At 36.7% G+C, this 27,614-nt stretch overlaps 1 protein-coding gene across 2 annotated transcripts in view; it reads right to left on the bottom strand.

The window, feature by feature from the left end:
• The window catches only part of LOC128228641 (integrin alpha-8-like), a 64,943-nt gene that overhangs the window by 36,618 nt on the left and 711 nt on the right, over nt 1-27,614 (bottom strand). For both annotated transcript variants that reach the window (XM_052940066.1, XM_052940076.1), the window contains exons 2-3: nt 25,345-25,466; nt 24,944-25,047 (exon numbers count right to left, since the gene is read on the bottom strand). In XM_052940066.1, the coding sequence (XP_052796026.1) occupies nt 24,944-25,047; nt 25,345-25,466 (226 nt within the window). The remainder of the gene's footprint in view (nt 1-24,943; nt 25,048-25,344; nt 25,467-27,614) is intronic.

Genomic DNA, 27,614 nt, shown 5'->3' with positions numbered 1-27,614 from the left:
AGCGTAGCCGTTGTGGACATGGTGGACTTTGACGTATTCTGGTCCCTAAGCCAGATTTTTTCCCCTCATGGTGTTACATGAGTCCAGTAGCACAAAAACTTTATTGTCCCATGGCAGTTCAAGTCTCTCAAACAGTCTTTCAAATTCTATGAAAATTGATTCAGAATCAGCCCTAGTGATTTTTAAGGAGGCCAAATGTCTCAACACTATTTCTTCCTCTATAGCAGAAAAATAGCTGCAACAATTTTCTCATTGTGTTTGTTGACTTGTCTTAGTTGAAACAAAACCGAGATCCATTAACCCCCACATGTTCATCATTGAAATGGCTAGCCACTCTGTAAGTCATCTTGTATGATGCTGTACACCTTTGAAGTTTTTATTCGCTTTTGTATCTTTGGCAAGTGTCTTAAGTAAGGCACACTACTGTGGTGCCAGTTCAGCCATAAATCCAAGTATCATGGCCTCTGGATTGAATTGTCAGTCATTGACAGGAACAACTGGATGCACTGACTGTGGTGTCTGTTCATCCCTGACTTTTGTAACCATCAACATACCTGGAAATACAAATTACAAATATAGAATTTAAATCTCACTCAAACTGGGTCTTCAAGACGTTTTGTTGAACTGTCTCAATAGAAAATAAAATGACTGCCTCTACGTAATATGTATTACTACTACAAAATATGTATTCATTTTTTTTTTAAATTTGAACCAAACCAATTTTCATTTGAATCTCCCATTATGGTCAACAGCCACTTCTTATTGAGAACAATGCTTCAAACATTATGAGAATAATAAAGAAACGGTTTACAGCGTAAACTTCAATCAGCCAAATAAAATTTGTAAAATAAAAATCGATTATTATGACACAATCCGAATCGGGATGTCCGAAATAATGCTACATGCGCAAAATTCATTATCAGTTTGATCACTTTCTATTAACTTAAAAAGAAACGTTTCGTGAATTTCTCTTGAAAATAAATGGCAAATATACCCTTAAAATCGACGAATCGATGTTTTTAGAAGTTGGTGGTGGTCGTTTTTTTTTCCAATTTTCCAATACCCGTTTATTCGTCTTCGTCGTCTGTCATATCCGGGTACGACCATCCGGATACTGTCTTCTAGTCCCATCGGTAATTTCCGTAATCACCGGATGCTATCTTAACCAATCATATAGCTCGATTGCCAAGACGTAAATAGGTTCGTTAATTTCCGGCTTTACACTTCCGGAAAACTCACCTTTCGTACCCATATTGTTCGCACTGAGCTCGATTCGCTCCTGTACCCCCCCCCCCTAGAAAAAAAACTCAACGGATTTACATTAATCTCAAAATCGATCCGTGAGGCCTTAAATCCGGAATTCCGGATTAATCCGGAATTTTATCATCCCTGTGTGTACCAAAAATTGTACAAATATATCAGGCCTTTCATGAGTTATCGTCCGGAAACCATTTTTCTATTTTTAGTAACAGTGACCTTGACCTTGGCCCCACCAGCCCCAATATCGAACTTGACCTGTATCTTCTGATGTTACACCTGTGTACAAAAATATTTCAAATCTGTCTAGCCTTTCATGAGTTATCGTCCGGAAACCATGAAAACCGACAGACCGACCGACCGACCGACCGACCGACAAGCTCACTCCTATATACCCCCTCAAACTTCGTTTATGGGGGTATAATAACAGGGTTCAGTGAAATATCTATTTTGTACCATAGAGTGTATTTCAAGAAAAGGGCATGGTGATATATCTAATTTGTACTATATTGTGTAATGTCAATAAGAGGTTTCGGTGAAATATCTATTTGGTACCAATTTTATGGTGAATTTCAATAAGAGGGCTCGGTAAAACCTATATATTTTGTACCATACTGTTGTTTCAATAAGAGGGTTTGGTGAAATATCTATGTTGCACCATGTGGTCAAGTCTACTGTGCAATAAGTAGTAGGCATATATTGAAATATCCCTGTAATTTATCTGCAGTTATTGCATGTTAGGCACTCTTCCTACCCATGTTACTATTCGAGACTGATACGATCATTAATGCATATTTTAAACCTAAGAAAACACAATCCAATTAATATGGTACAATATCTAATGATATAATGTTGACACGCAGTTTGACGCAGTTGACGTGCTCCAACATCAGTTTGCTAAGTGCAATGAAATGTGCAGTAAGTGAGAACAAAGACATGTTGCTGGAAGGAACATGAAGAAACAAAAATGACTAAATTGAGGGATGTGGTCACAACACTGCCAGATGTTATTGTATATGTGAACAAATGTGTGCAATACTGCACCATATGTATGACAATGTATTAGCACTTAATGTGCACTTGTATCATACTCTCTGAGTGTATTCTGCATATCATGCTTGCTTATAATGACTTCCTCATGTTGTTAATGTCATAAATGCGGCAGAGGAATTTATTCCTTTGCGAAAATGACAATAATAATATAAACAGTTTTTGAAATAAATGGAGACAGTTAAATGCTAGGGAAACTATAAACCTCATTATGATACACACTAATACTGTCACACATGGGCCGCATTCCCACAGCATCCAAGAAAAAGCCAGAACGCTGATCTGCGCGCAGTTGAACTGCAAGCATTGCCGTGGCAACGCAGTGGTATCACCAGAGAACACATCGGGATTGCATAGAATGTCTGATAAAAGCACAGTGCAATTGACACGAGGGTACTGTAGCAGCGCAGTTAGGACTCCTTAAATGCCAGAGGATCGCCGCTGTCATGAACAGAGGTTGTTGTGCGAACACAATGGTTATCAATGACACTTCGTTGCATGTGGAGATCATATAGCATTTTCAGAGATATCATTGCGTCTCTATTGCGCTTAAATGGCGCATCTAAAGCGCTTACAAGGAGTTAAATTTTCTTATTGTACTTTTACAACAATTGTACAGAGCAGCCACGATGATCATTGCGATTCCTGGCACTTCTTCCCCAATGATCAGCGTTTGCATTACAATTAAACTTTAATAACCCAACAAAATGGTATTAAGGAATGATATAATATGCAAATAAACATTCATTTCATATTGACTAATGTTCAACAGCAAGAGGGACTTCTGCTTGCCTATATACTGGTCCAGCAGATCCATGATGATGCAGATGCTGTGGATCTCATTCAACAACTGTTCTAGAGCAAATGGCTTAATGGAGTACCAATGGAAATATTCTTTTTATAGGCAGATCAAAACAACACGCCATCAAGAAGAAGCGCCTCCTCGGTCCAGGTAAGTACTCTGTGTTATCGCCATCTTCAAGAAAAATATCATTTTTTCGGTCTCATGGCACTCTGGGAAATTAAACAATGCCTTGCAATGGCATGTTTTCGATGTCATTCTGCTAAATATAGAGTGCATTGACACAAAAAATGGGTAGAAAAGGAAAGAAAATTCTTCAACTTTTAAACAAACAGAGACTAATTTTACAATAACCAATGGGATTTCTACTCTTAAAATTTCCACTTTATTGACAGTTCATTTCAGTGAATTTCACAGGAAGTCCTTAAAATAGAAGAATCATCATCAATGTCCTCAAGGAGAAATGTTCTTGTCCAGTACATAAGGCCAATATTCAATTATTGTTTGTTCCCCTCCCTGACATTTGACCAAAAAAAATTCACTGCTACCTCAATAATGTTGTTATTTTATTTTTTAAAAGTTTGATGACAATTTGAATGTTTCTTTATTTAATTGACAGGACGCTGAACCGACCTGAGCTGAGCTGAGCTATTAAACCAACTGAAAGATTTACTAGTCACAATTGAGAAACCAACAAAACAAAAATGAATGCATATTTACATGGTCATTTCAACTAAGGATGCAATCAATTTAACTGGATTTTTTTAGACCTACCTGCCTTAGTAACCAACCTAACTCAACACATTTCATGGGTAGCAGGAGCGGAACCAAAATTTGTTTTACGATTGGCCTAATATCACTTAAAGAAATAAAGTGCCATTGCATGAACTATTAATTATGGAAAAAAAATTGGATGGTGGAATACGTCATTAAGGATGGGCAAAAAACCTCAATGAGTCCTTGTTCAGGGATCGATCTGGCTAATATCAAAGGATGACCTAAACCTTCAAACAGGGACATTATCTACTGGAATCAATCATAATCTGTTATAAATATTTCAACAATTCATTCCATACATAACACAAATACGTATGTACGTGTTCTTACTGATGGCATGCAGAACGTGCAGGAAGTACTACACTTTCACTCACAAGTGTCCCCACTTGGCATACTTTAAAATGTCAATACGCAATATAGGGTCATTTAGAAATGTATCAACACACTATAAGCAAAATAACAATGATTCAAACATCAGGAGCAACAAAACAATGATTCCAACATTACAGTCATCCAGCAGCCTCCCATCATGGCAGAGTAGGGGGTTGGAAAAGGGAGCAACTGAGGGGTAGTAAAATAGAAAACAAGTCATGTCTTTAACAACAGGCAATGTGGACCAGACAGAGGGACGGTTATAATACAGAAAACAAGGATTAAATTGAAACATTTATGTACTTATCTTCAGTGATATCAATACTCTAGATCTAGCAGTCAATCTATCACAGCAGTATCATTACACCTCCAGATTTGTCAGCTACTTAAGGATATTCCACAGATGGTGCAACATTAGTGAAAGGGCAATGAGGTTGGGGCAATGTAAATTAGTGGTTGGCAAGACACCAGTCTATGAAAGAGGTGGGGCAAAGTCTCAAGTGCCCCTATACAGTCCTACGCCTGAAATACTTGAGTGGCAATGAGACAGTTAAATTGTTTGTCTGTCCTGTGCTCAATTGCTCAATTTTCATCCTGTCGAATACCTTTGTAACAAAAAATATTTTTTATATTTATTTTATAAGAAAGTGACTGGTTTAGTGGTTTGAACTGATATATATATTTTATATTAGTGGATGATTCATTATTTCACGCCATTGAAGTAGTTTTCCTATGCACATTCAATTGACCACATCAACATGATTTTTATGGCATTATGAATAATATATCATCATTTGTTTTCAATATCAAAAATCAGTTATGACTTAAAAATCAGTTATGACTTAAGACAGGTACACATTCATAAACAAAAATTTTCAATAACATCTTAACAGCTGAATGACTTTAATAGATATTAACATCTTCAGTTGTAAACTCCTAATGAAAGTAAACTGGAAAACTTTAAGTGTACGAACATACAATATAATGAAATAAAATACCACAAACACAAATAAAACCTGTCATTGATACAAACACAAAAGACTCACATCAAAAGAATGAACAGTACCAGAGGTGACAGTATAATTATTTTAGACCATAGGGTATACCTTTTATAACATTCTTTCATTGAAATAGTATGCTATCTTTCCACAATGAATAATGATCACTTCAAAAATGTTGCAGCTGTTTGTATGAGAGGTTGCTGTTAAAACAGTAGTGAATACCACTGATCAAATGAGTTACATTTACCAATCATCCTTCAACAGTTTTTATACAAATTACATAATTTTTCAATCTTGACAAAATTGTGGGTATTTACCTCATAAAATTGTCACCACGTTCAAGAAGACTGATACAATTTCATACCATTAAAGTAATATAAAGACATCATTTGAAATCTATTGTGTGACAAAATTGCTACTTCAGAATGAATTTCATGATCTGGTACAACAACATGTTTGTCAATGTAACGAATAACAAAAACCTTTGTTTTGATAGCGAACATTTCATTTCGAACATCAAAAGGGTTAAAAATACATGCATCTAGTACAATGATCGTCGCAGCACCCAGGAATCCCTTCTTGCAAGTCATAATAAGCTCAACCAGCTTTATAACCATGCAAGTCAGTAATGACAAAGTAATTAGCCAATTTTAACTGTCCCTGAATTTCCATGTCATTGTATTTATTAAGTTTTGCGTGCACTCAAAATATAATGAAGGCTCAGACAGAAGTACGACTGGCTTAGGACTTACTGGATGACATATTCTCTACAGGTTTTTATTGGGGCATAGTATAGACAACAGCATGTACAGGCCAAAACTGGGGCATAGCCAATAGCCCATCCTCTACAGGCCCAAACTGAGGCACCCAAACTGGGGTGTAGCCTAGATCTCAGACTCTACAGGTCTAAACTGGGGCCTAGCCTAGACTACAGCCTCTACAGGCCCAAACTGGGGCACAGCCTAGATCACAGCCTCTACAGGCTGAAACTGGGGCATAGCCTAGACCACAGCCTCTACAGGCCCAAACTCGGGCACAGCATAGACCACAGCCTCTACAGGCCCAAACAAGGGCATAGCCTAGATCACAGCCTCTACAGGCTTAAACAGGGACACAGCCTAGATCACAGCCTCTACAGGCACACACTGGGACATAGCCTAGATCACAGCCTCTACAGGCCCAAACTCGGGCACAGCCTATACCACAGCCTCTACAGACCCAAACTGAGGCATAGCCTAGTTCACAGCCTCTACAGGCCCAAACTGGGGCACAGCCTAAATCACAGCCTCTACAGGCTCAAACTGGGGCACAGCCTAAATCACAGCCTCTACAGCTTCAAACTGGGGCATAGCCTAGATCACAGCCTCTACAGGCCCAAACTGGGGCATAGCCTATACCACAGCCTCTACAGGCCCAAACTAGCGCACAGCCTAGATCACAGCCTCTACAGGCCTAAACTTGGGCATGGCCTAGATCACAGCATCTACAGGCCCAAACTGGGGCACAGCCTAGATCACAGCCTCTAGAGGCTCAAACTGGGGCACAGCCTAGATCACAGCATCTACAGGCCCAAACTGGGGAGTAGCCTAGACCGCAACCTATATATGCATATCTTTATACTGGGCAAGCTCCTAGAATTCTAGTCCAAATGTTCAACAAAATTAATTCTGTGTTTAATTTTGTCTGAGGCTTAATCTGAGTGAAGCATCTCTTGTTGCATGACTTGTTTCTCCTTTACTTAGTCATCTCTAAGACTAAGACAGTTATTCTGAGATTAATGATAAACAACCACTGCTTTTCTGATAAAAATTAGGCTTGTTAACATGCTACACAGGATTGTTAAACTAATAATGAAAGTCAGTAATTGCATTCTCTGATCTTTTTTGTACATTTCTCATTCTCACCTCATCTAATTTTCTTTCTGGCAGTAGAGTCACTTGAAGGATGAGACCATTTAATACTGAAGGTATATTAGAATTCTTCCAGGTATTACTACACAATTATGGTTTCTAAGACAATGAGGAATGATGTATAAAATAATATTCCTACCAGTATGAAATTTGAAGGATCCTGTTCATTGATAGCCAGTGTGCCAATTCTTCTTCATTAATTTGGTTTATTTGTTTATTTGGTTCATCATGGGAAAGAACAGGAATGTGAACTTTAAAACAGAAAATGATGAAACCAACATTTATCCTTATAAACCCAAGCAATTTGATATCAAAATAATCAACTGTTCACTGTTTAGAAAGTGTAATTACTTGAAAGCAGATATGTTGTTTAAAAGTAACAGAATACAGTAGCCATTTTCTCCCAGACACACAAATTGCAATGTAATGTATGATGTTGCCAAACCAATTAAGATGAAGATAGCGAGTTTGAATGTGAAAACCCCAGAAATAGCATCCCTCAGGTTTTGGGTGGAGTATTGTTCCAAAGCTAAGCTAAAATAGTACTGCAGTAAACATGAACATTTCAACTAAAAGTCAGAAAGAAAGATGAACAAATAAAAAAACCAAAAACAGTTTCTCATACAAATAGATTTGGACAAAAAGGAATTATATTTATTTGGTCTATAGCCATATATTATTCTACTTGTCTACAGCTCACAGTTTGTCTGAGGTTTAGAAATGCCCTTGATTATGCCGAATCCTTTTGGTTGGGGCTATTGAGTACAGAGTTCCATGGACATGGTGAATAAACCATAGAAAGAATCAAATACAGATAAGATTTGTTGAAAAAATATGTCACTCCTTGACACTTCAGTAGAAGGGAAACAAAGAGTTTTACATCTTGACAAATGGAAGATAGTATCCTAGGATATTGGATGGTTTGACTTAGAGATACAGAGCAATTATCTGGAAGAAAGAAAAAACTTCTCAACTTTATTAACATGAAAACGCAAACCCATTTACTTCGCTATGTTAAGCATCTACAAAAGTCCTGTACTTTGTTTTTAAAGATATTCCTTGCAGCTATATATTTAAGATCATGATATAATATGTAAAGGTATAATTGGAGTAGTGGTTTAGGCTGTCGTATAAGAGGAACCAGCATACTTGCCAACCCTTCTTTGACAAAGTTATAATTACCATGGGCTACCTAGGCATAGTTGCGAAATATATGCCAAAACTAAATATTACAACATAAAATAAACAAGTTCCCACCTGGTTCACTCGAATTTTACCACTGGAACCTGGTAACACTTGATCCCAGCACAAAAGTTCATAACATGAGGAGGATAAGATTGATAATTATTGTCAGAGGAATATTTCCAGGTTCAAGCTTCATCGAAATCACCTGTTCTCTTACTTTTCAAGCCTTTCACATGTATAAACACTTTATTTCAGCATGTTCATCATTCTTTTGAAAAATGATTTTTACAGACTTTCGGTAATTATTCTTATTTAGACAATAAAACGGCGGGACCCCAGGCGAAAGTGGTGTAGTGTGAAGAACAGGATTCTGGTAAATAATCTATCCCAAGAGGTTGTCATTTTGCGCACGGACATTATTCTCTGCATCACCAAAAACTGACATGAAAAACTAAAATTGCCTTCTCTAAATTGAATTTTAATCAGACTATATATATAACAATGTTTGTACACCCAAAAGATGAAAATATGCACACAAGTGATCTAATGGTATAGATGTCCACCCTTCACATCACGGGTTAGGGTTTGATCCTCACCCGCAGTGCTTTCTCATGACCTTGCAAAAAGGACACAGTTCCATACATGCCATTTCCCCCGGCGGAAGGAAAAATCCCCCGGAATTTCGATCCATCCCCCGGTCTCCCAGCGGGAGATAAAAATCCCCCGCATTTTTTTTTTATTTTTATTTTTTTTATTTTTTAGAAATTTTAACACAGGCAATAATGACAAAGTAAGTGAAACCACAGTATGTGAGTAAAACTGAATGTAAAGAAACAACTTTATGTGAGTGAAACTGAATGTAAAGAAACAACTCCACAAGGGTGAAACTTTTACAACAAGTGATCAATTATTTTGTAGTAATTATCAAAGGCAAAGAAATATATTTTATATACTATTTTGGAAGGAAGAAATTAATAATATTTATTCTATTCTCTTATTGTCTGAAAGTCATCACGCTGATAGAATTAAGCACAATTTTTTAAAAGTATTTGGAGGTAAATTTAATTTAATTGTCTCGAAAACATATTTTCCCAATGACATATTTTGTTCTGCAAGTACATTACAGTATGACATGACAGTGTATCATAAGAATATGATAAATCATGAAATAAAATAATTCTGTATAATGAAAAAGTTAAGAGGTTTTCACAGCAAACGATATGTGAATACATTTTTTCATACTTGCGTCTAAAAATACTTTAAAATTTCGCCAACTTAGACCTGCTAAAAAAAATCCCCCTGAATACAACCAAAATCCCCCTGAATTTTCAGCCTTTTGAAAAAATCCCCCTGAATGGTCTCCAGAAAATATGGCATGTATGCAGTTCTTAGTTTCTGCCTAGGATATGGACTAGAAAATGATTGATCAGCTGATAAACCAAAACTTTGGACAGTTATTTAAATCTGCACTATTAGTTGAAAATTCTCACTACAGTCAAACCTGTATTAAGTGGCCACCTTTGGGAAAAGGTAAAAGTGGCTGCTTACTACAGGTGGCCACCTAGTCCAGGTTGGACTTTCCTGATACTTTGGCTTTGTTCAAACAGAGGTCGGTTATGTATCTGAAGTAACACCTCACACCACATTCAGTATCATCAGTAACATTAAAGAAAGTATACTAAATATAAATGTAGAAAAAAACAACATTATTGTAAATTTACAAATAGAATGCAATTATAGATAAAAATTAATACATAGCATAAACAAAAACACCTAAAATGAGTCCACACAACTACATGTACATTTTTAAGTTCAATTTTTAAGTATTCCCTCATTTTCGTTTGCGTCACTTCTGTCTCTAATTTAAAATGTGCATTTACATTGAGCCGACATAATCATGCCAAGCATGTCACTCTGTGAGTCAAAAACCATGAATACACAAGTTCAATGAGGTCCTCATTTCCTGTAATTTTCCTTTGTCTTTTAGTGTTTGGATTTGAATTGTTAGCATAAGCAAGAACTTGATTTGAGTCAGTCCACCGTTCTTCTTGCAGTACGACCGTTTATTATAATTCATTACACGCCACAGGTTTTTTTAGCGTCAAACACTTCCGATTTGTTTTATTGTCAGCCATAATCAAAATTCAAAAGAATATCACGAACAATGCAATGTAAATATCCGATCGTAGAAGTATAAAGTCGTGCACTTTTAAAATTAATATGGAAGTGAATACACATCGTAACTCGTTTCACACCAACAAATAACAGTGGAAACTGTAAATTCATAGTTATTATAGCCGGCGTTCTTTGCCGGTATTTGACAATTAACTTCATAATTATAAACACCAATTATTAAAATATCTTTACTAAGTGTGTCAATTCTGATCAAAACATTCGCCAACGTGTTATAAACATGATTTATCAATAAGTAAACATGCATGGTAATCGTGTGATGTTCTATGCATTTTCATTGGACGACGAAAATATCCGAGGCTGTCGTTCTTTTCCATCAACTTCAGTATCAATTAAAGCTGTGAATTGGCAAAATTACTTGCGGAAGTGTCAGTGACAAGAGATTAGTGGCCGCTAATTAGTGTTTTTATGGCTTCACGGGGACAAATATTAGTGGCCGTGTTAGACAGTTGGCCGCTTAATGCATGTACTTTGTATAGTAAAAACATACGGGTGAAATTTGGAGTGGCCCGATAAGGCAGGTGGCCATTTAAAGCAGGTGACCGTTCAACCAGGTTTGACTGTACTTAAATGACCCCAGTTCTCTTCTTAAGTTGCTAAGCAGAAAACTGAATAAAAAATCTCACATCAGCTTATGGAGTTCATCAAAACAGTTGAAACGAAGATGATTCTATCAAAAATATGTAATAATTTCCTATTGGACAGGAAGTTGTATATTTGCTCAGAAATTGTGCCAGCATGCCACAAGGTCTACAAAAACCAGACAGTTGTCAAATCCCCCATTTCCATGGTGTAGAAATCTCATTATCTTTCTTATTACTGGTTTATATACCCAGAAAACCCATTTAAACATACTCCCCAGAAATATAAGAATAGTTTTATTCCCAGGTAAATTGGAAGCATGTTTTCAAAAATATTAACATCTGAGTAAAACCAGATTGGACAGTTAAATGTTTGGGATAATGGTTGATAGTGTATTTGTATTGAGATGATTGAAAATAGCTTTGGTAATTTTGAAAGTAGATTCCACCCTGTGCTAGCATGCATCTGTCAACAGTGCTGCACAAACATTTACTGTCAATGCTGAGGCTCAATTAAATTGAGACCTATAAAGCTGTCTATATAATGGCTTATGCTGGCATGCACAAAATGGCCTATGCTCACATGCATGGGTCAACAGCCCTGCACAAACCATAGCTGTCAATGTCAAGTCTCAATCAAACCGAGAATGGCTGTCTAAAGGCCAGTGCTCGAATACATTGGTCAACAGTGCTGCACATACTATAACAATAAATGTCCATTCTCAATCAAACCAAGACTGGCTGTCTAATGGCTTGTGCAAGAATGCATGGGTCAATAGTGAATCACATACTGTATAACAGTCAATGTCCAGTCTCAATCAAACTCAGAGACTGGCTGTCTATTGGCTTGAGCAAGAATGCATGGGTCAATAGTGCAGCACAAACCATTACTGTCAATGTCCAATCTCAATCAAACTAGAAATGGCTGTCTAAAGGCTTGTGCAAGAATGCATGGGTCAATAGTGCAGCACAAACCATTACTGTCAATGTCCAATCTCAATCAAACTAGGAATGGCTGTCTAAAGGCTTGAGCAAGAATGCATGGGTCAATAGTGCAGCACAAACCATTACTGTCAATGTCCAATCTCAATCAAACTAGGAATGGCTGTCTAAAGGCTTGTGCAAGAATGCATGGGTCAACAGTCGCAGCAGCACAAACCATTACTGTCAATGTCCAATCTCAATCAAACCGAGAATGGGTGTCTAAAGGCTTGTGCAAGAATGCACGGGTCAACAGTCGCAGCAGCACAAACCATTACTGTCAATGTCCAATCTCAATCAAACCGAGAATGGGTGTCTAAAGGCTTGTGCAAGAATGCATGGGTCAACAGTCGCAGCAGCACAAACCATTACTGTCAATGTCCAATCTCAATCAAACCGAGAATGGCTGTCTAAAGGCTTGTGCAAGAATGCATGGGTCAACAGTCACAGCAGCACAAACCATTACTGTAAATGTCCACTCTCAATCAAACCAAGACTGGCTGGCTTAAGGCTTGTGCAAGAATGCATTGGTCAACAATGCAGCACAAACCATAGCTGTCAATGTCCAGTCTCAATCAAACTAGGAATGGCTGTCTAAAGAACTGTGCTCACATACATTGGTCAACAGTGCTTCACAAACCATAGCTGTCAATGTCCAGTCTCAATCAAACTAGGAATGGCTGTCTAAAGAACTGTGCTCACATACATTGGTCAACAGTGCAGCATATACTTTAACAGTCCATGTCCAATCTCAATCAAACTGAGACTGGTTGTCTTGCCTCCTGCATGTGCTCGCATGCATGTATGAACAGCGCTGTACATACTGTATTTATGTCAATGCCCAGTCTCAATCAAACTGAGACTGGCTGTCTAATGGCCTGTGCAAAAATGCAAAAGTCAACAACTGGTTTAAACAGTATCCTTATGCTTACTGCATATATATAAGATTCTCGCAAACATAATTCAGATACACACAGATACTCAAGATGACAAATTTGAGTCCCAATTTCTTGAGATACATACAGGTACTTCAGCTGACAAATTTGAGTCCTTATCAGATGTAACCTTACACCTTTTTATAATTAACAACATCACAAGACATCTTCAAATTTCACTTTTCAGGACATAATAACACAATAAAAATCTTCTAATGACATTAAATTCATCAACCTCTAACCCTGGGGGACAGTCAAACTGAGGTTTTACATCATTTATATGGAATAATAAGATCCAAATAAAGATAGCTATGGTTTTAAAGCCATAGTGACATACCGTTGTTTGAAGAATGATTTTATTTCAACTTTTAATTTCTCCGCGACAGCTGCTTATAGGGAGGGGATTGTAAATTGGCAGCATATGAAGATCACATTGATTTTAATTCAGGTGAATTAATGAGGCAACGTATTAAACAACTGTGCTTGAATAAGTTTTATTGTGTTTTTAAATATTATGCCATGTGCTAATTCAACATTTATTGATTTGTGGCTAAAATTCAATAATGATGGAAAAATCAACCACAGCCTGTATTTGAAACATGAGTATTGTCGCTGCTGTCATTAACAATAGAAAGGTACATAAAATTAATATAAAAATATGAGGATTTACAATGTTCTTCTTTTCATGTGCATAGGGTTAAATATTATATTTCCATGTACTACCTAATTATTTTGGAAGCTTAAACTTACGATTTCAATCAAAAATATACCTATGTAATATAAATTATTCTATTCATAAATCAGCATCAACAAAGAACACTCCCTCTAAAATCACTCAATCCTATAATCAAGAAGATTCCAGGAAGGCCTCATGAGCCTAGGCAGCTCCTTTTCAGTTAGTATGGCCCTGGGTCAGGCCCTGGTGTCAAGCCATGTGGATATAAGCAGAACCAGGTGTTGAACTCTGCTGAGGTCATTCATAAACACTCATAAACCTGTCCTTCTCCTGATAAGTATTTTTAAGTCTGACTGAATCAAAACTTTGGGATAAATATATCAAGCTTTAAATTTCTTTGTTATCGCTAAGAATCTGTATTTCCATTTTCACATTCATAACAGTGTTTATGGCCTTAGATATGGAATTAGTGAAACAAAAGCTGTTACAGATTCTCACTAGTATATATTTGTTTATTCCAAATTGACCATGAAGGCCACTTAAGTGATTGAAATGTATTTCACAGTTCTGGCTACCAATCCGTCATGGTTTGGTTGAAATGAGACTGATGGGGCCAGCCAGGTCTGTGAGAGAGATCCTTTGGTGGACAGAACAGGGGTAATGATCTGTGTCTGATGCATGAGGTCCAAGGAATATCTTATATACCATTAAATTCACAAGCACACACAGAATACTTCCGTTTTTCCATTCCAAGAAGACTTTTGTCAACCCTTTCCCGCATATGAATGCTTTCTGATGCCTTAATATGCAGCAGATAATTTCTGGAAACAGTGTGACAAATGGAGAATAGGCTCAAAATTCGCATTTTCTTCATATGCCACAACATGTTTTTAGCTATATTCAATAAATAGAATTTTAGTAATTAACCTTAAATGTGATGTTTTAGCTCAATGTTTTCAATTTCATCTACGGCAGATTTGTTGTGTATGGGAAAGGGTTGAGGGAGTAACTGGGTATAAGGCAAACAATGTTAAATATATATATTATAAATTGTCTTAATGCTTGCTTGCTAAAAATTCTTTAATCGTCCAAAATTATGCTTAATATTTATCAATACAGATGCAATAGCTTTGCTGTGAAATGTCATTAATTTAACATGGGTGTCATAATGGTCAAACTTGCTCATTTAAACAAACAAGAAAAGATATATAAAAAAGAACACATCTCATTTGGGAGCTATTCTGAAGCATCTGGTATGGAAAAGCGGACTTTATAAGAAGGTGCAGTATGCTGACATTTAAAAATTCCAAACCTGAGGCTACACTTTATGGAATGAATGCATTTGCATGTTCAGTAAATTAGTTGCTGCAAATTGTTTGTCAAGTTAAACACGAAATTGCATGTAACCATCACATGCAACAATTAGACCCTGGTGAAAGCCTAATGGATTTTAGGAAATAACGACGGTGTAACAGTCTCCTCTCTTTTTTAGTATAGAATATTCCTTTTTTTAATTTCAAACCTGCATTACAATTAATATTTAACAATATTAGTTTAAACATATTTATTTTACAACGATTGTGAAACAAGTTATTACAACATTATATTAATCACTCTCGTTGGCACGATTTTACGCGAGAGTGTGGTCTTGTGTTGTGGGAGAAACCGGAGAAAACCCACTTGTCCGGCTTGGTGACCATTAACCAAAATCGTCTAGGTGAGAAGCGAGTGCGCTAACCACTGCGCTAACCAGACAATATTAAGAGTCTGCTAACGAAATAATGCCAAATGTTGAGTCCCAGGATTTCTTCAAAAAAATCTGAATCTTACTGTGTACCAGAAAAGGGAGTTTCAGCTTCTTTAATACAAATATATAGTGTTATTTCTGCATAGGATAATATATAGATGCTGCATTTGGGGCAGAACTTAAAAGTACTTTCAAATAAGCCTTTCCTAAGAAAACCTGCCTCAAAACTCACCTTGTACCTTGCATAAATATTTTACAGCTACCAGAAGGAGAAGCATCACATAGGCACCTAAATATCACAACACACAAGTATTTCTATGAGACAACTTGAAGGACAAACAAATGATCGTGAGTGACCAGACCAGATGTAATTCCACCAGGCCACATTGACCATTATAAGCTGTGGTAGAAATCCAGATGTTTCTGTCCATGGTTTGTTTACACAGAGGGGTAAAAATAAACAGTTCCTCTCCTATGCAGACAGAGTCTGTTTTCTCTTGGAAGGGAAATGCACAGTACTGTTCCAGAAGAAGAATAACAGTACACCACAACCAACAGCCCAATGCTTGTCTGTTAATGTTCATAGCCAATTGAAAGGTTATAACTGGACAATTAAATGTTTTAGCCCAAAATAAGGGACTCAAAACTATATATGGACATTTTCCAACTAGAATCCCATGTTAATATGTTCAATGGCTTTGACAATTGGCTAATATTATTTAAAAATTATTTAAAAACCTTTGCTGCCTCCAATGACCCAGAAATGACTCAAACTATGTCATTCAGTCAATGATAACTCTGACATGAAAACACCATTACTGTTTTCTTTGAAACACAGACTATCAACAAAGGTAAAATTAAGTTAATGAAGAACAGTAATGGAATCCAAAAATGTGCTCGAAATCTCTTTTTGACAGCTGACAAATTGCCAGAAAAGAAAGTCAGAATTCATTTGGGATGGGAGTGTAAACAATCGCAGGACAGTTCCCACTGTTTGCCAATAAAATCAGCCCAACAAGTTCCACACATTGACAGATTTGCAATAACTCATATTCCTGGTGAACACCAATATTTCATCCATCATGCTCATCTTCCGCTGTTTGTTATCAAGCCAAGACCCCCGAATCATCACACTCATAATCATATAGCCAGATTTAAAACTGATAATCTCGTCTTTGGAAAATAAATAAATGTATATTTGGATAATTAAGGGATCTAATATTCTACCTTGATTTGAAAATATTGTTTACCTCATTTCCCTAAAAATGTTGGAGTGTAAGCTTTAATATAATAAAGAGTTTTACACTGTCTTCATAATCATGCTATACACTTTCAAAAGTTATTCCACAGCTATATATAATATTGCACACTGCCAGAACTCCTTTTGTGACTTTGGTAATGGTTGTCACCAAGCTGGACAAGTAGGTTTTGTCCTGTTTATCCAGTTTCCAACACAACAGTTCAAGACCACATTCTCACACAACACCATGCCAATGAGTCAGTGACTTACGGAGAATAAGTTAATTTAGCTTTCTTCCTAATTGTTGTTAATTTATATAATGTAATACCATTACACTTCAGTGACATAAGCTAGGCCTTATAAGCCGGCTGTTTATTTTTTTGGGGGAAAAGGAACTTTTAGATGAGTTGTTTTCTCATGTAATATGTTTTAACATATTCTTTAAACCACAGTGCCAAGTTTCTTAAAGCCTTGAGTAACCTAACAATGGGATGAATCATTAAGTTTAGTCAATATGACTGATGATAATACCCCTGGGGATGGGAACATATAAAACACAACAACTGTTGGAGATGAACCATAAAAACCAAACAGTAACCTCACCACTCCATGGTTAGTGTCAGTGCTGGAGATGGGAATAATGGAAAGAGCAGACATACTGAGTGAAAGAGAAGAAACTGCAGTTATTGTGTCGGTATATATAATACAGTAGATTATACAGATAACTTAGTAATGTTAAGTCCTGAGAATGCACACAACATTTATTGTCTGATTGCCTAAGACTTCTAATTGCTAATAATATGATTTCTTGGAGTCTTGATAAAGCAATAAAACTTGACTTCTGAGAAACATTATAATCAAAGTACTACACTGATGTTATTAAGCATAATGATCAGGGGCAATTACTCTGCCACATATATGTTTTTAATTAAAAACTCCGTCAGAAACTCACAAAAATAGAAACATTTTTTTCTAGCCCCATTATAGAACATGAAATCACACACATTCGTTACTTTAACCAAACTGTAATCAATATAAAGATGCTGATAACATATCTATTATTAACATTTTGATGGCAATTATGTTTTCCTATCAAACAGAAAGGAGCAATTTTCAATGATTTTCTCCCTCATCTAAATAAACATTAATCATGGTGACCATTGAATGAGAATGAGATGTAATCAATTTTAATTAAGTGCTCAAATTTCACCTAATTACTCGATTATTATCAAATCAATATACTTGTTAGAGGTCAGTCGGCAACAGAAGATGAAATTGGAGTGAAACTTGAGCATGTTTTATATGAAATAATCGCACGAGTTGTTCCGGCGCTGGACCAGTTAGTCCAGCTATTATTGCCTATTACGGGCGAGTGGATAATGTTCATTATTATTATTCTTTATGAATATTGAACGATTGTATCTAGCCTGTTAAGGAGATGTCTTGTTTAAAACAATCTTGTTTAGGCCCACTATAGCAGTCGTTGAAATTAGCACAAGCCCACGAGCCCTGTACTCACGGCGGGGAATCCACGTGACCAAATGGTAGGTTTCAGTGCAAGATGGCGTCACCAAAACGCTCGACTCGAGCCGAAAATCAAGGTAATACATATAATTATAATAGTTTCTTTAATTTTTAACATAGCCTATCATATGCCCACCTACCTAGTTTATATTAGCATATCCATGTTTTCCTTGACACTTTAACCGTTCTCGAGAACACTTCTGCAATGATTCCAAAATGTACGAAATCCGACTGGTAGGTTACAGTTCCATTTATCATTTTGGCTCGGATTTAGCAGAAAATGAGGTTATAATTTGGGAAAATCGCATAAAACACTTAAGTTTTGTTTAAACATAACAGGCACATGCATTTGGGAACGAATATTTTAATGATTTTAAAAGATATGAGAACGAAAAGAAAATGATAGGTTGCAGCTCCGATTTTTGAAGAGATAGGTTGCAGTTCCATATTTAGGTTGCCGTCTGGACTGCAGATTCTTTGACTTAGTTTTAGTGTTCAAGCCAAACATATAGGTTCCCATAAAACTCAACTAATATTTTTCTATACCATGTTCTTTTTACATAGTTATAACATCATCTAAAATTATAAAATCATTGAAGATCACATCGAGACTGCTGTTTTTATACTTTTGATTTTTCTGCTTACAAATTTATAAGGTTACCATCATTAATGATTTGTTTTCTGTGACAAATTAATATGTTACACGTTTAGAGTTGAATTGTTAAACCATTATCTGTGATAAAATCTGCACACCAGTATACTTTTATTGTATGACGTGTCAATCGATGTTTTGCAATTTTCGATATATCATATGGAATGCATTTTTATCTTTTAGACCAATGACACGAATAAGAGAGTCTTTTCCTTGATCAACCTAAACGAAATTAATGCAGGATATCTAAACAGCCAACCAAAAAAATGGCAGCGATACAACAAAACAAAAAGTGTTCAGTGAGCATTCGTTTGATCACAAGGTGAGGTCAAGACTGGCCTCACGCAGAAAGAAAGCGACAGCACCCACAGACAGAAATGCAATACAAAGGGAAACTTTAGGTGTACGTTGGGAAAGGCTAGATGAAATATGTCGAAACAGCTTCCAACAAAGATCATCGGAAAAGACTCATGTGCCATTCTCATTACCAAAAAAAACCACGACAAATATATCCATTTTCACTGTAAATATCATAATAAAAAGTTCATGTTATGCTGATGCCGTTCTTACATTTGATATTTTAGCTTTAATATATATATGTGTGTGTGTGTTATAATATTATATATTGAACCTAGTCAAAGTGTCATTCCCAAACAAGTACATCTGGAAAGGTGTCTGCAAAACAGCTGTCTACAACCACGAAGTGAATGCATGGAAAGCGACAATGGACACAAGCTCTGACTTTGATCTGTTTAAACAGATCCATCCGCATCTGTGCCTATCAAGTGTGTGGTCCGTCGCGAGAGCTCGTCCCGAGAACCTCTCCCTCATGAAGCTGCTAGCATGTCTTTGCTGCCAGCGTCCCCCAGACCAGCCGATTGCCGTTTATGCCATCGACAATGCAGCCATGAGCTCGAACACTTGATGTTCGAGTGTTGCTCAAATAACAATAGCTATTCGCAACTTTTATTCCTGGTGGCGATTAAAAGTTTGAGTGGACCGATGTATGACTTACTTAGTATGATATCGAGACAGTCCTTCATTATATACACACTTGGCAAAATTGACAAACATTTGATAAAGGTACTCGATGTACAATTATACCCGGACTTCCTTATGAACTGTGCTAAATTATACAATGATGTGTTAAACTAAGACGCATTTAGATGAGAGCACTTCACCAATGACAATGCAACTCGACAAAATGAGCTAATCCTCAAACAGCTATTTCTATTTCGCTTTCGAAGAAATATTGCTTAAATTAATAGGAAACAGTCTATTGATTTTAGCCGATGCATTATCATTGTTCTTAATCATTTGTAAGATCAGACTTGTATGCAGATTATAAATTATAAACGAGACCAACTTAATGCGTATAAAACAAACTTGTCGCAATTTATGTTACTGTGACTTTCTTTCATTACTATGTACTATCAAATTTGTATTGTGTTTGTAAATATTCATGCTTATGTATGCATTACCATATACCATGTACATCTCCAGAAAATGGGGGAAATAAAGCTATATATATTTATTACCCATTTACGTTTGAACTTTTAAATCGCTCCTTACATATTACATGTAATACATATTTGGTCACCAGTTCATGTAAGCAGAACTCATGAAAGGCAATGTTTGTCATTTTAGTTAAGTATTACGTTTAACTTTGTTGCTTGCGTTTGAACAAGATCAACGAATTAAACTCGACTGGTTTTCAATGGCAACATGCATTTTATACGTAAAAATATTGTTTAATCGCAGGATGATGTGGTTCAAACCTAGCTTATTCCTCCATTGTTTAATTATAAAACTACATTCGTCGCTGTTATAATCCTTCCGTGTCATGAACATGCATTACCTGACTTAATATCAGTACTAGAAAAAATATGATGTAAGATATTGAAGAGTTAGCTTTCGATTAATGCGCCGTGTTGAACAACTTCGGACCAATTGAGACCACCTTTGTTTAAATGAACAAATACCAACCAAGTGATTGGTATTTTTTATTTATTATACCTTGTGTTAACCTAAAGGTAACTTCAACTAAAGAAATCTTTAACACTTGATCAGGATAAAAATTATAAGTTTCTTCCATGGCCGAGAGTGTAAGATAGGTTCATTCCGCCCCGAGCGTAGGGTGTTTTGTGGAAACGAGGTTTACCCTTTCATCCGCGAGTGGCTATGGTAGATGCTTTTTCTCCCACCTCAGTTAAAAATAATTAAGTAAAAATGAGTTTTTTGCTGGAACTCTTTTGTGCATAGTGAAAATAATTGCGTATGAATATGAGATAATTCGTGGTTGCCATGGATATGCGCGCAGTGATTCAGATTAAATCAATAGTAAAATCGGTCTTTAAATAGTTCTAAGGAGAGTGAACCATTACTTCTTGAATGGTGCGTGAAAACTGTTTTATGGTGACATTCGAAGCGAGAAATAATTAACTAGCATTCTAAATATTGCCACAAGACAAGGTTTCCATGATGCTACAGACGACAGTCTTCAACAAGGGAGATAATTACAATGTGGTGACCATTAAAACGGAGTTCCATACGGGCATTTTATCTTTGCCCGTGGGCAAGATAAGAATATCTAGCATGGTTAAATTATTGGATGTACTTATCTGAGGTGGTAGAAAAGTTGTATCCATAATACTTCACATAATAATATATCGGCAGTAAATAAATAAAAATGTTAAACATCCTGATATTATATACACGACGACGTGTATATAATATCAGGATGTTTAACATTTATTTATATATTAAACGTGATATTATTCAATAATCCTATATATATATATCTTTAATTCATAAAAATAAAAACAGTTTGTCACATTTCAATTCCTCCATGCTTGTATACAATATCAGTGATACAATCACATTACATAATTTGCAGTCCAGACGACAACCTTTATATGGAACTGCAACCTATCTCTTCAAAAATCATTTTCTTTTCGTGCTCATATCTTTTAAAATCATTAAAATATTCGTTGCCAAATGCATATGCCTGTTATGTTTAAACAAAACTAAAGTGTTTTATGCGATTTTCCCAAATTACAACCTCATTTTCTGCTAAATCCGAGCCAAAATGATAAATGGAACTGTAACCCACCAGTCGGATTTCGTACATTTTGGAATCATTGCAGAAGTGTTCTCGAGAACGGTTAAAGTTTCAAGGAAAACATGGATATGCTAATACACACTAGGTAGGTGGGCATATGATAAGCTATGTTAAAAAATAAAGAAAGTTTTATAATTATATGTATTGCCTTGATTTTCGGCTCGAGTCGAGCATTTTGGTGACGCCATCTTGCACTGAAACCTACCATTTGGTCACGTGGATTCCCCGCCATGGTACTGCTAAAATGCTATCTGGGCTTGCTGAAGTTCCAGATTTTATACAGAAGGGCTTGTTAATTAAGTCTTCATTTCAATGACTGCTATTTAACAGACATCTCCTTTACGTAATTCCTTTCCTATTGGAACAAGTAATTCCTATAGCAGTGGTCGAAATTAGCACAAGCCCGCAAGCCCTGCACTGGTAAAATATCTTCCGGGCTTGCTCAAATTCTGATTTTATATAGCAGGGCTTGTTCAAAATAGTAATTGTCCATGCAATAGTATAAGAATTCGGGCTTGTTCATCCGAAAGTCTAATTTCAATGACTGCTATAGTAACATTACATTCTTCAAATCACTTTGCTATATCTAGAAAACAGAACATACTTTAATGGGAGTTTCATTGCACTGGCAGGGTTCTCAATAACTTTCGGTTGAACCGTCTCAAACAGTGAAGTAACCGACCAACTTCTACTTATTCTACTTCAAAATTCATTTAGTTTTCCAAATTTGAACCAGCCCAATCGCCATTTGAACCGTCCATTTTGGCCCGCAGCCGGTTCTTATTGAGAACACTGACTGGTGTCACAGTAGGGCCCCTACTGTGACACCAGTGCAATAAACAGATGCCCAGCAGGGGATTATGTTTGTGTGTTTCCTGTGTATTTTCATGTTTGTGTGTTTCCTGTGTATTTGTTAATTGGCAAAAATACCCAAACCTCAGAAGTAAACTTTGCCAACAGGTACTAAACCAAGAGGACTTTTATGCATATATATCAACCATAAGATTATAAATGCTCAGTTAGATTAACCTTTTTGATAAACTTTTATACTTGATTGTAACATATTAACATCTGACTAACAACTCAATTCCCTCTAACATTATCTCCCCTGCCTCAACCTTGTCAGTACCAAATAAACTGGAAATGCATGAATCCTGTTCAAAGCATAACAAGCACACCACAGGATTCCACAGCACCCTCGGTCTTTGTGCTAAAACTCATCAAAGTATGATACACACTTCCCAGTCTAGCTTTGTATGCTGAAGATCCAAGTATTTTCCAGGTAAATTCTACAGTGCAGTTTTTGTGTGTGTCAATTTCAAATACAACAAAGAACATTGGAAGCTCCAAGAGTTTCTTAAAATAGGTCCTGGGTAATAATATTGATATTAAAACATAGGTGTGGAGATTACTGGCATTATTTTAAATGCATGATGTAAACCCAGGGGATCAAAAGTTTAGGTTTGAATGAGTTTAAGGTTTAAACTTCTTTATTTTACAACAATTTTGAAACAAGGTACATGTGTATTACAAAATTATATTAATTACTCTTGTTGGCACAAAATGTGTGAGAGTGTATTCATGTGTTTTTGGGGAAAACAGAGTACCCGGAGGAATTTACCCACTTGTCCACCTTGGTGATACCAAACCAAACCCACATGAGCCCAGGCCTCAAATCAAACACAAGAGAAGCGATTGCACTAACCACTGCACTAAATTGACTACCAATAAGCTAAAATATACTTCTGTGTTTATAGTTTACCCTGTATATAACCTTAAATTGTGGCCTTGAATGTCTTTAAGGCTTCAGTCCTTGTTACAAATAATGGATTATCAGCAAGCCAGAATTCCATTCCAAAATATTAATTTGCTATCAAGTAAAATCAAACTTAAAAGTTGTGTGGATAAAACAACTTAAACCCTCCCCCTTGTAACACCCCTTCTGTTTCCTAACAACTCACTCCTTGTAACACATTCCCCCCTTGTAACACTCCTCCCCCGTGTAACATCCCTTCCTCCTTGTAACATCCCTCCCCCTTGTAACAACCTCCCTCCTTGTAACACTTCTCCCTCGAGTAACACCTCTCCCCCTTGTAACACTCCTCCCCCGTGTAACCCCCCCCCCCTCCTTGTAACACCCATCCCCCCTTGTAACACCTCTTCCCTTGTAACACTCCTCCTCCTTGTTACATCTCTTCCCCTTGTAACATCCACTTGTAACAACCCTACCTCCTTGTAACATCCTTCCTTCTTTTAACATCCCTCCCCCTTGTAACACCTTTCCCCCTTGTAACAACCCTCCCTCCTTGTAACACCCGCCCCCCCCTGTAACACCTCTCCCCCTTGTAACAAACCTTTTCCGTGTAACACCCCTCCCTCCTTATAACATTCCTCCCTCCTTGAAACACCTCTCCCCTATGTAACAAACCTACCCTGTGTAACATCCCTCCCTCCTTGTAACATCCCTCCCCCTTGTAACACTCCTCCCCCTTGTAACAAACCTCCCCGTTTAACACCTCTCCCACTTGTAACACCCTTCCCCCTTGTAACACCCCTCCCTCCTTGTAACACTCCTTCCCCTTGTAACAAACAACACCCCTCCTCCTAGTAACACATCTCTCCCCTGGTAACAACCCTCCTCCTAGTTACAACCCTCCCTCCTTGTTACATCCACCCCCTTGTAACACCTCACTCCCTGGTAACACCCTTCACCCTTGTAAAACCCATCCTCCCCCATTGTTACACCCATGCATCCCCCTGGGTTGGGGTCAGTCTCATACATTGCTGACCAATCATAAGGTTTGGATTTGTAACTTGAATTGCCTGAACAGCAATACATTTTTAATCTGAATTAGAAGAGGAGAATGAGAAAAGGCCTTTGTTACAATAACGATAGATCTCTCACTTTAACTCCTATGTTTAACACTACACAAACTTACCACGATGGTACCATTGCTGGAGCTGTACAAGGATGCCCCAAACCACTGGTCACTTTTGTCTTCTACGTCCCGATAGTGGGTCCCGTTGTGTCGAATTTCATTGCCTGGAAAGCACGTATGAAAACATACCCAAAATTCGATAATGAGAATATAGTATACTACTATTGTATTTTTTTTTACTTCGAAACAATGACACGTTATAACATTGCTTAAATAATAAATATGATGACTTAAAATTTTAATTTCAATCTTAAATGTTAGTATACTATAAACATGATTGTAAAGGGCGCATGGTGTCTCTAAGCGAGGACGATTGCACATTTTTTTTAAATGTAACAAAGAGGTTTACATGTAAACAAATGGTAGAACATTCCAATACAATAGTTCCTGACTTAACAAACCTTTAGTGTCGAAAGGTATCTGCTGACAGTTAAGCCGGTTGTCAAGCGGGCATCTGTAGACTGCCCCGCCCCGCGTGACGCCGGGTTGCCGTGTGGGAGCACGTGGGGCGCCTACCAACAACCTGGCAACAGAAATCGTCACATAGTAGTAATAATTTGATGTTGTATAAATTATAACAAAGTGTTTGTAAGAAAGTTTACATTATCATAAACAAAAATGAAACAAAATACTGGTAAGCTAGGGTCGTGTCCTTAACCGATGGTGACCATGTATATGATGTATCTACTTAAAAAGTCCGCCTTTGGAAGAGAGAGTCGTGCCAATGTCATTTGACTTTTAAGTAGATACTTTTGAGTTTGAACAACATCCTAGTCGAGTCGAGTGATTTGAATGTCCAATGAAAACATTGAATCCAGTACAAATCAAGCAAACAATTACCATATACACTTCATACACGTTATAAGAATATTCGTTCTTTTTCAATAACCTTTTAACTAAGAGCCCAGTACTGAAAAAAACAATGTGTATATCATTTTCAACATGGTACCATAAAACAGCGTTTGGATCTCATTAGTCATTATTTATTTGATGTCCACTAAGGACCCCAATCATCATGATCATGGCCTCTTATCGGCTATCAAGGGTCATCGCCTCTTCACTTTATTGCAGTGAAAGCGGCCTGGACACGCTAATCACTTAAACGTGCACTTGTTATCGCCAAAATCAGCTGCAAATTAATGTAATCCATATGGACTCTCCCTTTATTCGCTAGTTTTGGAGATAAGATAGTCAACAGGATCGTAAAAAAGAGCAGGAAAAAGGCACTTGACGGGGTCAACTCTTACTTGAAATTACGGTGAACTGCTTACTGGGCATCCATGAATATAATCTGTATACAGGAACGAGGGTTTACTATGTGTTTTTTTTTCTTCGAAGTATATTTAAGTATAAATTTCAAGATAATTAGTTTAAACCAGCTGTTTTCTTCATCAAACAGAAACGTTATATGAATGAACTTATCTCTATAACACAAATCAATAGGCCATGGGAGACTGCGTTATTCATGGTTCAGCCTTTTGACAATCACTTCCCCGCCCAATAAACATGAATGATAGTGTGTGTGTTTTTTGTAACAAATTATGACCTGACACCCTAATTAGTCAATTAACAATTACACAATATTGCGAGCAAATGCCGACACGCTTATTTACATGTATCTTGTGTACATGTACACGACCCGCGAAACTGGTGCCGCCGGGTATGGGAGAGCAGACAAGTGTCATTATTCAAATGACCGGTTTGTGGGCAATATCTACTTATCATTGAGCATCTTCTGTTTCGACATTCAGCGTAATAATGAAGTTTGCATATTTTATCTTCATTAGTTTTCAAACGACATTATTCTCCAGATTGCTTGCTAATATAACTGCTGCATACAAACTAAATCGTTGTCAAACACTAGTATCCTTAGTTCACCCTGTATAAGATGGACGCATCAACCAGCAGTATTGTTCAAACGCCTTTAAGCAATTCTTATGGTAACATAAAATAACCTACACAAGCATGGGAGGAAGTATACAATACTTGTATTAAAAGGGAAAACAGCGTAGGCACGTAAAACAGCTCAGATAAATCCTAGTTCAAGTACTTTCTCGATTCCTACACTTAGTTGCCATTGTAACGTGATGCTGGAGATTGTATTCGGCCCGTAATTGAAATTACGCGTTATTACAAATGAGGCGTTTTGGCGAACAAATAGTGTACAATGAAACTGAGCGAAGAAATTTGATAAATAGTGTTTTAATTTGATCAACATGGGATAAAATATCAATTTTATATCGTCATTGATTGTAGCTGCCACAAATTTGCTGACAGTCCACCAAGGTTCAACCTTGCAAGATATAAAATTTAAAATTCATGTACAGCGTATTGATGTAAGCATTTTACAATTGAAGCAATGTCATTGATGAATCGTTTTCTTGTTTTCTTTACGCATTTCCTATTACTCAGATTGGTTTACTGTTACAAATAAAACATCTTAGAAACCCCTTAATCAGCTACTGCGCAATGTTGGTATCATCTGTTTTATGAACACGGATTTGAGTACGGCCGATAAGAAATGTAAACAACGGTATATTCACTCAATGATTCATGACATGCTATTTTATACCTAATGCATCCACATTTTCAAGTTTGTTTCAATATAAAGAACAAAATTTCCCACGCACGAAAATAAAAATATTTATACAAATATAATTTGTGTGGATTC

The sequence above is a fragment of the Mya arenaria genome, chromosome 1 (genome assembly GCF_026914265.1).
Source record: "Mya arenaria isolate MELC-2E11 chromosome 1, ASM2691426v1".
Lineage (NCBI taxonomy): Eukaryota > Metazoa > Mollusca > Bivalvia > Myida > Myidae > Mya > Mya arenaria.
Note: the sequence above shows the minus strand (reverse complement) of the source record. Positions and strands in the feature narration are given on the sequence as shown.